This window comes from Lampris incognitus, chromosome 5, assembly GCF_029633865.1.
Source record: "Lampris incognitus isolate fLamInc1 chromosome 5, fLamInc1.hap2, whole genome shotgun sequence".
NCBI lineage: Eukaryota > Metazoa > Chordata > Actinopteri > Lampriformes > Lampridae > Lampris > Lampris incognitus.
Genome location: NC_079215.1, coordinates 23,399,066 through 23,413,500, shown reverse-complemented (window position 1 = coordinate 23,413,500; position 14,435 = coordinate 23,399,066). Strand labels below are relative to the sequence as shown.

The 14,435-nt window shown below is 51.0% G+C and overlaps 1 protein-coding gene across 1 annotated transcript in view; it reads right to left on the bottom strand.

Annotated features, from left to right (window-relative positions):
• LOC130112287 (proto-oncogene vav-like) overlaps window positions 1–14,435 on the bottom strand; it is a 49,648-nt gene that overhangs the window by 13,832 nt on the left and 21,381 nt on the right. The window contains exons 12-17 of the mRNA XM_056279607.1: window positions 9,162–9,257; window positions 1,262–1,330; window positions 999–1,085; window positions 709–794; window positions 425–557; window positions 185–294 (exon numbers count right to left, since the gene is read on the bottom strand). Of these exons, the coding sequence (XP_056135582.1) occupies window positions 185–294; window positions 425–557; window positions 709–794; window positions 999–1,085; window positions 1,262–1,330; window positions 9,162–9,257 (581 nt within the window). The remainder of the gene's footprint in view (window positions 1–184; window positions 295–424; window positions 558–708; window positions 795–998; window positions 1,086–1,261; window positions 1,331–9,161; window positions 9,258–14,435) is intronic.

Sequence of the window (14,435 nt, the reverse complement as noted above, 5' to 3'; positions counted from 1 at the left end):
GAGGGTCTAAGGACAGGATGCTGTGTTGCTGTAAATCCCACTGAGGCAAATTTGTAATTTGTGATATTGGGCTATTCAAATAACATTGACTTGACTTGACTTGAACTGATGGACCACAAGTAGTATAACTTTACTACCCCTAAGTACCCCTGTGTGTATGAGAAATCTAGTTTTCTACACTTACATAGCCATCTCAAACTGCTCCTGCCATTTCTTCTTCAGTTCTCTCGTTTTAAAGATCAAGTCATACCCACATCGTCCAAATGGGCTGAGCAGGAGGAACATATGGGACCACTATGCACACAAACACAGACACACAAAATCAGCTCCAGACGAAATGTTGTTGTCATGGAACAATAGAAGAGAAGAGAAGAGAAGAGAAGAGAAGAGAAGAGAAGAGGTGAGGTTGTGGGTGAGATAAGACCTTTTTCTCCTTTTCTCCTGAGGTTTCATCCCGTAACTGGTAGTACTGTAGTTCAATGATCTCCTTTAGTTCAAATGTCTCTCCACTCTTCTTCTTACACACTACCATTGCCTTATCGAAGAGGAAAGCATACCTGACAGGTAAACACAAACAAGTTAAACAATAGGGTATCATATTCTAAATACGGTGAATCATAAACCACACACACACACACACACACACACACACACACACACACACACACACACACACACACACACACACACACACACACACACACACACCTGTCTTGTTTAGACTTTTTGTCTGAGCTGCAGATCTTCAGCTCCCCATCAACCTTAGGACGACCATACAGTGCTAGGGACTGTGTCTAGAGGACGGTGGAAAATATTATAGTGTCATTAGTGAGAGAACGAGAGGGTGAGCTATAGATAGATAGATAGTTTATTGTCCTCACAAGAGGTAATTTGGTTTCCCATTTTGTACAGAGCCTCACATAGAGTAAATACACATACTACATGGCAACGTCTATAAATGAGAGAGGTGCTGAACAAGGTTTGGGCTGTGACCTCACCATATTCTCTATGGACAGCTGGAAGCTGGTGATCTGTTTGATGATCTCATTGTCTCGTTTCACCTCGTTCACACACTGGGCCAAGTCCTGGGGCACATCCATACATAAAAACAGATAAAAGTGAATGTATTACAACATTTGAGTTTTTTTTTATCTTTTCACACCCTCTGAGCACTTGTAATGGCAGACAGACAGACACCCACACACACATATGCACGCGCACACGTACGCACGCACACACACACAAGCTTGGATTCACTCACTCTCATGGCATCAAGGGCAGTGCGAAGGTTGTTTTTCTCTGTATGGTCAGTGCTATGCTTCGTCAGCTCCTGGGGACACAAACAAGAGTTGTCAAATTATATAAAACTGTGTAGATGCATGCACAAGTATACTTACACAGACAGACAGACAGACACACACACACACACACACATACATGCAACCAAGGCCGGATTAAAGTAACATGGGCCCCGGGGTTATGAGTTTGTCAAGCCCCCCCCCCCCATCAACAACCACTTAAGACTGCAGTTTTATTTTATGACACAATGAGATTTTTGATGATGGATATAATGTCTAAGTGAGTAAAGGCAAATAATAGAACAGTCTGGTAAATTCAGAAGATTACTTCACTTTAGTGTAATGCAGCATTTAAAACCAGGAAAACATAACACTTATGCCATGTCACAAAATCTAAGGCAATATATATAGTCTCATATCACAATATCTGATACACATGTTCCACATTGCCAACTGCTGGTATGAGAGAGAGAAGCAGCCGACTTCTCCCTCTACTAATTCCACTTATCTTTCCTCTCATAGCAGTTCACACACACATACACACACACTCACACTCACACACACACACTCACACACACACACAAACACACACACACACAAACAGATGAAAGCAAGCCCTTTGCTTTGCCTATTAAGTTCAAGTGCCATACAGTCTAAATGGCCACAATAAAATGTCCAATGTCCAAAAACAAACTCATACAACACTGGCAAGTGAAGCCTGCATGCATCCTTCAGTCCAGTGTTCCTCCACTCAAAAGTAGTGCAAGCATACATAAGAATATTGCACGAATCAATCAATAACAACCGCAGGTACTAAAGTCTGTTCTTACCCTTAAAACGACTTCCTCCTGGTTTTATGCGTGGCAAAGTCTTTGATTAGAGCGGTGAAGTCCAGGGCTCTAACAATGTCACTTTCCAATTACATCAATGTTAAGTGGCTGAGTCTTTCTTGTCTAATTGTAGAGCGCAGTCTGTTCTTGACAAGTCCAAGTTTTGAAAAGGAGCACTCTCCAGAGGCATTGGTTACAGGGAGAGTTAAATAAATCCTGAAGGCTATATCCATGTTTGGGAAAAATGATGACAGCTTCCTCTTCCTTATTAACTGAAGCCAGGCCTGCGCACTTTTATTTTCTTTGTTTTCAATTTTTAATTGTTCGTTAGCTACCACTAACATTTGAGTCTCGTCTCGTCAACTTAAGTAAAACTAAATTTAGTGTTTATTTTCAAAGATCAGTTTTCGTCACATCAACGCCATGGGGAAAAGGTCGTTAACGCACATTTTTCGTCAAACATTTCCTTAACGAAATTAACGCTGCCATAAAGCACTTGTTGCAAATTAAACACATTGATTTGGCATTTGGAGATGGCGATAAAATAAACAAGTTGCCAATGTGTGGAGAATAATGTGAGCAACACGAATTCATGATACATCCTGGCTGCATTAATTCATGCATTAAATCATCTCGAGTCATGCATTGGTGAGGCGTTTTATTAAGTATATGATTATTTGTACCCATATTATAAAGTGTCACCAGCACATTAATGCTAATGCTAGGCAGCTAGGCTGGGACGGACGGTTATAAATACCGTAGTTAGCCTAGCACCGTAGCTAATATTAACTAGCGTACAGCTCAAATTTATAACTATCTGGAATTGCGCATAATAATTGCTTCGCTAAATTCGCTAAGACCTAGCTTGCTAGATACCTAACCCGTAGAAGCAGGTGGCAATTCCGCCGGTGTCCTCGACGCTGTCGTGGTTTCACTTGAGCAGTTTTCAGCCTCGGAGTCGGGGCTTGCAGCTCTGAAATATCCAGTCAGTTTGGGGATTTTTCTTAATAACTGTGACTCCCGCTGCTCTCTCTCTCTCTTTGGTTATTCTTTTTCTGAGCTCCACTTTCACATTTCTTGTTTCCAGACATGTTTTTTTTTCTCAGACAGCAAGTTTCAAGCAGCAAGCAAGTTGAGTGGTAACATTATCGACTCCTGTATTTTCAGTGTCTGGTGTGTGTCTGTGTGGGAGTCTATAAATGGCCAAACTAAAGCACTTGGGGCCTTGATTCTTTTTGGAGGTTATTGGGGATGATCAGGGGCACCTATAAAAAATAGCAGAACATTAAAATTATGCATAATATGCGGAATATGCATAAAATATGTGGAATCCCTTCAGAATCCTGAGCAGTTCAACAAGATGGCGGGCTCTGGCTACGTCACGCCTCGGCTCTTTCCGCCGTTCGCACAAACCTCGCGTTCTTAACGGCTTTGTCGCATTTGCATGGGTCGAGCACGGGCGTATATGGCGACTGTCACGTGAAGTGAACTCAATAAAGTTTTCTGTTTTTGAATGTAAATCAGCGCGTGCGGGCGGTTCGGGTTTTGGCGGGTCTGACGAACAATAAAGTTGTCCGCTGTTGCGCGCGTGGAAGTGTCCGAGTGTCTTATCTTGTAGAGCCGAAGGAACGGAGAAGACCGTAGGTTCACACTTTAGCCGTGTAGGCAACTTTCTTTAATCCACGGTAAATCAGAGAGACAACTAAACCACAGCTCGACTGAGCGGAGGTGGCAAGAATAACCAGAAAACTGGCTGGACAACCATAACTTAACCCTGCGTTAACCTGCCAGGGCAACCATGACTTAACCCTTAGTTCCTGGGTTGAATTCTGTCCCCAATACGTGTCCACCACATGAGCCCCCCCAGAATTCGCCCTAGTAATCGAAGTCAGGCAGGCGCGGGGGGACGACAGGCCGTCCGCGGCGGCTCCGGATAACAGGGGCCGGAGTGTCTCTGGGAGGCATTGACGCGGGCCTGTGGAGGTCGGCCTGAGGAGCAGAAGAGGCAGCTCGGGCCTCCACGGGGGGAGGAGGCGGAGCCGGGGGACGACCGCGACGAGGAGGTTGGGCTAACTCCAACGGCTGCGTCAAGTCCAGGTGTGCGGGTTTAACTCGGTCCACTGAAACATGCTCGGCCGTGCCCCCAAAATCCACCACCAGGTGCTTAGTTCCCCGTTCCAGGACGCGGAAGGGGCCGTCATAAGGGGGTTGCAGAGGGGGGCGGTGTGCGTCGTGACGGATGAACACGTAGTCCGCTGACTGCAGACCTGGGGGCACCTGGGACACCGGAGCGCCGTGTTGGGCGGTAGGGACGGGTGTGAAAGCTCTGACCCCGTCCAGCAAGGAGGCTCGTTGGTCCACAGCTGACCAGGGACGCGTTGCATTGGGCATGAAATCGCCTGGGACTCGCAGCGGCGTGCCGTACACCAGCTCCGCAGAGGAGGCTTGTAGGTCTTCCTTCGGGGCGGTCCGCAGGCCCAGCATGACCCATGGGAGCTTGTCGACCCAGTTGCAGTCCTTGAGAGTAGCCCGAAGCGCAGCCTTCATGGACCGGTGGAAGCGCTCACATAGGCCATTCGCCTGAGGGTGGTAGGCGGTAGTGCGATGAAGCTTGACGCCCAGAGCCTCACCCACAGCATTCCATAGCTCTGAGGTAAACTGTGGCCCGCGGTCAGATGAAAGGTCGGAAGGCGTACCGAAACGTGAGACCCACGACCCAATAAAAGCCCGGGCCACATCAGCAGACGTTGTGGATGCCAGGGGAACAGCTTCAGGCCAGCGCGTAGTCCTGTCCACCACAGTGAAGAGGTAGGTGAACCCATGGGAGGGGGGTAGGGGACCAACCAGGTCGACGTGGACATGGTCAAATCGTCTCTCCGGCACTGCGAAGCGGTCCAGGGGCGCCTTAATGTGGCGGTGTATCTTAGCCCGCTGACAGGCAACTCACGAGTCGGCCCACGCTTTCACGTCTCTCTTAAGTCCCTCCCACACAAACTTAGCAGAGGTCAGGCGCACGGATGGCTTACCGCCTGGATGAGAGAGGCCGTGCACAGCTTCAAATACGGGGCGTCTCCAGCTGTGCGGGACGATGGGCCTGGGCTGTCCTGTGGAGACGTCACACAGGAGGGTGACACCTGTGTCGCTGAAAGGAACGTCCTGCAGGCGGAGCCCCGTGTCGGAGGCCCGGAGACGGAGGATGCTCGGGTCCGTGGCCTGGTCAGCAGCCATCTGTGCATAGTCAAGGCCTAGGTGGACCGCTCCAATCACTGCCCTAGAGAGGCAGTCAGCTACCTGGTTAGACTTACCAGCGACGTGCTGGATGTCGGTAGTGAATTCCGAAATGTAGGAGAGTTGTCGCTGCTGGCGAGCGGACCATGGCTCAGCCGTCTTGGACATGGCAAACGTGAGGGGCTTGTGGTCCACGTACGCAGTAAACTCGCGGCCCTCTAGCAGGAAACGGAAATGCCGGACGGCGAGCCAGAGACCGAGGAGTTCCCTGTCAAAAGTACTATACTTGCGCTCTCGGGGTGTAAGCTGGCGACTGAAAAAGGCCAAAGGCTGCCAAGCCCCCCCCACCCACTGTTCGTGAACCGCACCAACAGCATAGTCCGATGCATCCGTGGTTATGGAAATAGGCGCTGTAGGTGAAGGATGCGCTAGCAGGGTAGCCTGGGAGAGCGCAGCTTTAGTCTCGGTGAACGCACGGTCCCGCTCTGCTGTCCAGTCGACCGCCTGGTTGGGGGACATGCCTTTCAGCGCCTCGTACAGTGGCCGGATGATAAAGGCGGCTCGGGGAATGAAGCGGTGGTAGAATGTCACCATCCCGATGAACTCCCTGAGCGCACGAGCTGTTTGGGGGCGCGGAAAGGCCGCCACCGCTTCCACCTTTGAGGGCAGCGGGACTGCCCCGTCCCCAGTGATGCGGTGCCCGAGGAAATCAATGGCTGTCAGCCCGAACCGGCACTTCGCCGGGTTGACGATCAGCCCATGCTGGCTGAGGCGTGTGAAGAGGGCATGAAGATGGGACAGGTGTTCTTCCTCGGAGGCGCTGGCGATGAGTATGTCGTCCAAATAGACGAAGATGAAAGGAAGGCCACGGAGCACTGAATCCATCAGCCGCTGAAAGGACTGGGCCGCGTTTTTGAGTCCAAATGGCATTCGTAGGAATTCAAATAGGCCGAATGGGGTAGTCACCGCTGTCTTGGGGATGTCTGAGGGCTGCACGGGAACTTGATGATAACCACGGACCAGGTCGACTTTTGAGAAGACGCATTTGCCAGACAGGTTTGCAGAAAAGTCCTGGATATGCGGGACAGGATAGCGGTCGGGCGTGGTGGCGTCATTTAGTCGGCGGTAGTCCCCGCATGGGCGCCAACCTCCATCAGGCTTAGCGACGATGTGGAGTGGGGACGCCCACGGGCTGTCAGAGCGGCGGATGATCCCCATGCGTTCCAGGTGCTCGAACTCAGACTTGGCAATGGCGAGTTTGGCGGGGTCGAGACGCCTGGCTCTGGCGTAGACCGGGGGCCCCTTCGTAGCAATGTGATGCTCCACCCCATGCTTAGCGGTGGGTGCAGAGAAGGTAGGCTGGGTGAGGTCAGGGAACTCAGCGAGGAGGCGGTTGAACTTGTCTGCCTCTGAGAGAGAGTTGGCTAGACCTGCATAGGCCGCTTCCCTCCGCGTACATGCGAAGGAGGAGAAGGTTAAGGCATCGACCAGACGGCTGTTCTGAATGTCCACTAGCAAACCGTAAGCGCACAAAAAATCAGCTCCGAGGAGGGGAAGCGTTACATTGGCCATGACGAACTCCCACGTGAAACGTTGTCCACCAAAACACAGTTCTACAGACCGCACGCCGTAGGTGTGGATAGGGCTGCCGTCAGCCGTCGCCAACTGGGGGCCCCGCTCCCCGCCCATGATGTCGACGTCAGTAGCAGGGAGCACGCTTCTCTGTGCGCCCGTGTCACAAAGAAATCGCCGACCGGAGAGGGTGTCGAGGATGAAGAGTAGCCTGCTCGTATCGCCAACACTCATGGCCACTACTGAGTGTTGGCCCTCTCGTTTCCCGTCGGCCTGTAGTTGCAGGGGGAACGGCACCGTTTAGCTTTCGCACCAAATCGAGCGTGGTACATACAGAGTCCAGAGGGCTTGTAGCGGTCTGATGCTGTGGCGCCACCGTCGGGCCACGCCCGCGATGTCGGCGGGGGGCCAGTGAAGGTAGGAGCCAGCACCCCGGCATGGGAGGAACGTTGTGTAGCGACGAAGAATCGGTCAGCCTCCTTTGCCAGCTCACGGGGATCAGTGATGGTGGAGTTAGCGAGCGCAGTCTGGACGTGGGGCGGCATGTTGCGCAGAAACAGCTCCATAAACAGGAAACATGGCTTTTCTTGACCCAGTAGGTTTAACATCCTGCTCATTAGCTCCGATGGTTTCCATCTCCCAAGCCCTGAATTGCGAAGAGGCGACGTGCTCTCTCCGTTGTTGACAGTTCAAAAGTTTCAAGGAGGAGATGTTTAAGTGCGGCGTATTTACCATCGGCCGGTGGGTTGGTTATGAAACCGCTTATCCTGGAAGCCGTAGCGCACCCCAGCGCTGCCACTACGTAGTAGTACCTGGTCTCGTCTGCTGTTATGTCTCTGAGCGCGAACTGTGCCTCAGCCTGCGCGAACCATGTAGCCGCGGAAGACTCCCAAAACTCCGGCAGTTTAATTGAACGGCGTTCGTAGCCATAATGTGTGTGGTTTCAGAAAACTTATCCGAAAACCGACGTCGGGGTCACCAGTGTAGAGCCGAAGGAACGGAGAAGACCGTAGGTTCACACTTTAGCCGTGTAGGCAACTTTCTTTAATCCACGGTAAATCAGAGAGACTAAACCACAGCTCGACTGAGCGGAGGTGGCAAGAATAACCAGAAAACTGGCTGGACAACCATAACTTAACCCTGCGTTAACCTGCCAGGGCAACCATGACTTAACCCTTAGTTCCTGGGTTGAATTCTGTCCCCAATACGTGTCCACCACAATCTGATGAATCAGATTTAAAGGCCCAAACATACTCGGGCGGAACGTACGCGGAGCGGACTCCACGAGGAATGTCCGCAGTCATTTGGGCTTCCATAGTCGACCGCACTTCCGCGTTGTAGTTTCCTGTAAAACTGTCCGTGAAACACTACATTACCCACAATACTTGCGTGTTGTTTACACTCTTCTGTCATGGCGTCCGACACTGACGACAAGGAAGAGATGCTCTTGCCTGCTGGCTCTACAAGAAAATAAACTGAATAGACGGTGGTATGTATCCTCTCTGTGACGTGTCGTACAGGTGTGGGTACTTTCGCACCTTCTACTCATATATTTTCGGAATGTGTGTGTGTGTGGTGTTAGTGTGTGTTAGTGTAGATAGCGGGACCGAAAACTAAAGCATTTATAATCCTAATTCTTTTTGGAGGTGGTAGGTGTGGTCTCAGAGAGTAAGGGAAAAATCCCAGAAAATTAAAATTATGCGTAATTATGCAAAATATGCATTTTTCTAAAAATGGCTAAAAACCACTTTTCTCGGCATTTCAAGTGATTCTGAGCATTTGGGGGGAGGGAATTGGAGTGGGGGGGGGTTAGGGGCAGGGGGAAGGCGGTTAGCTGGCAGGATGAAGAGGAGGGAGATTTAGACGGGTGGATAGCTAATAAACGTCATGATCACCGCAACTTGGTTGCGGGTCACTTACTAGTTCTTATATACAGTTGACAATAATGACAGCCTTGACAGGCACCTCATACATGTGATTGGTAGCCTAATGTCACTGTCAGACCCGTCAATCAACGGGTCTGACATTGTGATTTGTCAGATATTAAGCACCCCCCGCCCCCGAGGGCAGCCAGCGGTTGCCACACACATACACACACACACACACACACACACACACACACACACATCAGTCGGGAGTACAGACACAGAAGACCCCGAGCCTCGTGGGCCCCCTCATGTTGTCGGGCCCCGGGGCTCAGCCCCGGTAAGCCCTTGCATTAATACGGGCTTGCCTGCAACAGTAGATGATACTTCAGCACCCTCTGCATGGGGACCATAAGTAGATCTCTGAGAGAAAACCGTCCACTGTTCGCTCTCTTTGAACACTCCTGAAAAAGAAGAGGGATGGAAAGGGAATAAATACAAGGGAGCGAGAGCTATAGAGAGAGAGAGAGAGAGAGAGAGAGAGAGAGAGAGATGTACTGAATTAGCTGATTCCATTAACTACTTTTGAACGGGAATGAATACAAGGGAGCGAGAGCTAGAGAGACACAGAAAGAGAGAGAGAGAGAGAGAGAGAGAGAGAGAGAGAGAGAGATGTACTGAATCAGCTGATTCCATTAACTAATTTGAAAGGGAATGAATACCAGGGAGCGAGAGCTAGAGAGACACAGAAAGAGAGAGAGAGAGATGTACTAAATCAGCTGATTTCATAAACTACTTTCCCCTACCTAGCTGAAGATTGGCATTGATTAGAATCAACTGGTTTATCCGAGCAAATACATGATTAGGTGGGCGTCCAGGTAGCGTAGTGGTCTATTCCGTTGCCTATCAACACGGGGATCCTGCTTCAAATTCCCGTGTTGCCTTTGGCTTGGTAGGGCGTCCCTACACACACAATTGGCCATGTCTGTGGTAGGGATGGGGGTTTTGGCTTTTTTTTTTGTACACGTTTACACTTATGAATGTTGGCGGGTACCCGCGGTTAACCGTGACATGACGTCATAGCTTATGCAATGACGTCATAGCCATAGAGGCCAACGGTAATGTTCGGAAACTCTGTGGTAGCTGGTTGTAAGTAAGCAATCAGTGATGAAGGATTAACGTTAGGAGGTAAATATAGGTCAGAATATGATTTACCGTTTCAAAATGTTTTCATAAAATAAACTAGTGCCATGAAATTAAAATAAAACAGCTTGCTATCAATATACTGTAGTGAAATCGGGGGGTAACTACAAGAACCGCCGCAGCACGAACCCATATCTCCCGCACCGCGGGAGACATCGCTAACCGCTCGACTTAAGGGTCCGATTTATTAGCCAAGGGCTAACGTGTCTACTTATCCATGCATGTTAAACTACCCCCCTCCTCTGTTGCAAGTGTAGGTGCATATAAATAACAGACAGAGTCGGGCTGTGTCGCTTAGTAACATGTATTCACCGGCTGTGCCCATAACGCAACTGAGGCATGTTACACAGGGCAAGTATACATCAATCAGTGCCCCCAGGGGGAGCTGTTGGCTGCATAACATTACCCTACAACATCTCCCTTCCTTTCGTAGAATACAATACTAAATAATATAATGGATAGTATTAGCCATTAGAACATTAGTGCTCATATCCCAATATTAAATAGTGCAATGGAAATAGTGCATCAAGAAGGAACAGCAAGTCAATATCAACCAAAACCTCTGCAGAACAATAACGACAAAATGGTAGCACCAGAACATCCACAAGACCACTGAATAAGAACATTAGAAGTGAACATCACAGTTTTTGTTTCGTTTTTTTTTTTTTTTTTTAATGTCCACAGTCCAGTGTGTGTGTGTGCGTGTGAGCGTGTCTCCGCTCCGGGAGAAGGCCCGGCCCTGTAACTCACGGCATGGTGTGGTCACAGCCTGTGGGGGAGATGGCGGTGACCTCGGGGCTGACGACCTTGGAGACATTACAGGGCTGCTGACGACTTCCTCCATGCTGCCCCCGCTCACATGGCCCCCTTCAGCTGCACACGCGCCCACAGGCTGCTCCGGTGGCCATTCTGTGTGGGCTGACGGCTGTGGAGGGGCAACCTCTGCTGGTCGGAGATCAACCCTGTTGCGACGGTACGTGGTTCCCTCCACGTTGACGAGATAGGACCGCGGTCCCACCTGCTGCAGGCATACTCCTCTCCTCCATCGGCTTGTCCTGTCACCCGGGATTGGTTTCATCCTGACAGGCTGGCCGACGTTTAGCTCTGGCAGATCCCTCGCAGTTCTGTCATATGTCAACTTCGCTGCCTGATGCTTCACCCTCAGCTTGTCTGTGACCCCAGTGATGATCTGAGGTGCTAGTAGCTGGTCGGCCACAGGGAGAAGAGTTCTCAGCCTCCGTGACATCAGCCGTTGTGCTGGGCTGCAGCGCAAGTCCTCAGTGGGCGTGTTTCTCCAGTGTAGAAAAGCCTTCCAGGGGTCTTCGTCGGCCCGGTCTGCTTTTCTGCATAGGCCTTTCACAATCTTTACTGCAGACTCTGCTTTGCCGTTAGCTTTTGCGTGTCTCGGGGAGGACATGACATGTTCGAAGCCCCACTCCCTCGCAAACGCCCGAAACTCTCCACAATAAAACTGACCTCCGCAGTCGGAAATGACCCGGTCAGGGATACCGTACCGTGCAAACTGCGCCTTGCACCTTTGGATGGTCGTTTCTGCCGACAGGTCTGGGAGTAGATCAATCTCCCAGAAGTCTGAATAGTGATCCACCATGAGCAGGAAGTCCTGCCTTGCGTAGCCGAACAAGTCCATGCTCACTGGCTGCCAGGGACGTGTGGGGCGCGGGTGTGACATCATAGTCTCTTTTTGTTGCTCGTGTGCATACTCGTTACACACTGAGCACTGCTGCACATAGTCTTTGATTTCCCCCTGCATATTTGGCTAGTAGAGAGTATCCCGGGCCTGTCTATAACAAGCCTCACCCCCCACGTGGTTGTAGTGGATCCGTTTCAGCATCTCAGGACGCATAGCTTTCGGAATGATGACACGCTGGCTCCTAAAAAGCACACCATCCTGTGCGTTTATTTCATCTCTGATGGCCCAGTATTCTCTGATGGCTATGGGGCTCTCCTCTTTGTGTTCTGGCCATCCCTCCAGCACGACCGACTTGAGTGTTTGAAGACACACATCCTCCTCTGTGTGTTTTCGAATCTGTGCGAGCCGTTGGCTGGTGACGTTTAGATAGTCTGCCTGCTGAATGGCTGCCATGTCGTACTGCACCTGTTGCATGCAGCAGACCATTTCACGTCTGTACTGAGTGTCCGTTCTCTGTGGCGGGGTGGTGGCTCTGCTGAGCATGTCACTGATGTACATTTCAGGGCCTGGCTTGTACATCACCGTGAGGCAGTAGTTCTGAAGTGTGAGGAGCATGCTTTGAAGGCGCTTTGGTGCACTGAGAAGGGGCTTAGTGAAGATTGACACCAGCGGGCGGTGGTTGGTCTCTGCAGTCACATCACCCCTCCCATATAGGTAGTAGTGGAAGCGTTGACAAGCGAATACGATGCTCAGGCACTCCTTCTCAATCTGTGCATAGTTTTGCTCCGTCTGGTTCAGCGCGCGGGAGGCGAACGCGACCGGCTGTCCCCCCTGAAGCAGGCAGCAGCCCAAACCGGTCTGACTGGAGTCGCTCTGTATGGTGACTGGCTTGCTGACATCATAGTAACGTAGTACTGGCACCGCCGTGACCAGCGTTTTGATTTCTTTCATAGCAGCATCATGTTTGGGCAACCAGTGCCACAGCACACCTTTGTCCAGCAACCTTCTCAGCAGTTCACACACCTCTGACAAGCGGGGCATGAACCTCGATAAATAGTTAACGAAGCCGACACACCGCTGAACGCCTTTTGCATCCGTGGGGTTTGGCATGTCCAGGACTGCCCTGACCTTCTCGGGATCAGCTTTGAGGCCCTCCACCGACAGTATGTGGCCGTGGAAGCGGACCTCCCTCACATGAAACTGTAGCTTTTTTATGCTCAGCCTCAGCTTCACTTCCCTGCATCTGTCCATCAGAGCAATGAGGTTTGCGTTGTGGTTGCGGACGGCCTCCTCCTCCGTGTCCCCACAGCCGACTATGAGGATGTCATCGGCTATGGGCTCAATTCCTTTCAAACCGGCCAGCAGCTCATGTTGTTTCCTCTGGTACAGCTCTGGTGCGACTGACACGCCAAAAGGGAGCTTCAGCCATCGCTTTCTACCCCACGGCGTCCAGAATGTTGTCATCAGGCTGCTCTCCTCATCAAGGTGACACTGCAAGAATGCGTCGCGCGCATCCACCAGGGTGAAGATACGTGCCTTAGGCAGCTTGTACAGCACGTCATCTAAAGTGGGCATGAGGTAATGGGACCTTTTCAGGGCTCGGTTAAGTGGCTTGGGGTCGATGCAAAGCCTCAATTTGTCTGGCTTCTTCACTATGACCAGATTGCTAATCCAGTCTGTGGGCTGAGTGACTGTGGTTAAGTGTCCATCCTTTTCATATTGGTCCAGCTGTGCCTTAACAGCTGCCTTGAGGGCCACCGGGACATTTCTTGGTGCGCACTGGACAGGGGCCACAGTGCTATCCAACTCGAAGTGAACATCACCCGGCAGTGACTCGACTGGGCTGGTGAACACGTCATTGTAAGTGTTAATGAGACAGCCTTTGGTTAGCTCACCTGTCTTGCAGTGCTCCACTTTATTCAGCTCTTCGGGAATGGTGAAGCGTATCAAGCCAAGTCTCTCGCATGTCTCCCCTGAAAGCAAGGGCTTCTGGCTGGTGCGCACAACCTCAAAGTCCAGTCTGTGCGTCTTGCCCCTGATGACACAGTGTGCTGTACACGCCCATTGAGCTCATCCACTCACTGTTGTAGTCTCAGCCTGGTGAGACTTTTCTGAAGAGGCACTCTAGGCGCCAGTCTCATCTTGTCTTTCAAGCTCATCACGTTGCAGGTGGCTCCAGAGTCAAGCTGGCACCTCTGGACCCCTCTGTGAAGTGGCAGGTTTACAAACCACTTTTTCCTTTGAGTGTTCACAGCCCCCACGCTCTCAGCCGTGTACACATCCCTCTCATCGCGGTCGCTGTCCTCCGGGTCCCCTAGCGGCGGGTCATCCACAGCGTTCAACTGACGTGCTTGCTGGCCTCTTTTCATGCATACTTTGGCAAAGTGATTAGCAGTGCCACACAAGCGACATGACTTTCCAAATGCGGGGCACAGGTCTCGCCCCCATCTGTGCGGTGTGCCACAGTACTTGCATTCACCTGTGCCTCTCTGCGGCTGTGCAGATGTGTTGGTGGGCTCGGATTGCCTGCTGGTAGGTCTCCGTCCTGGTCGCTGTCCATGTGCTACATTGATGCTCTCCGCAGTCACAGAGCTGCTAAGTGACATGGATTTTAACTTATTGTCCAACACCTCCGCTGCACGGCAAATGTCAATAGCTCCCTCCAACTTAAGCTCCTTTTCTCTTAGCATGCGTCGTCTGGCGCCCTCATCAGTTGTTCCAAGAACAACTCTGTCCCTTATAAGCTCGTCTCTTATAGCTCCATATTCACATGTGGCAGCCTTTTCTC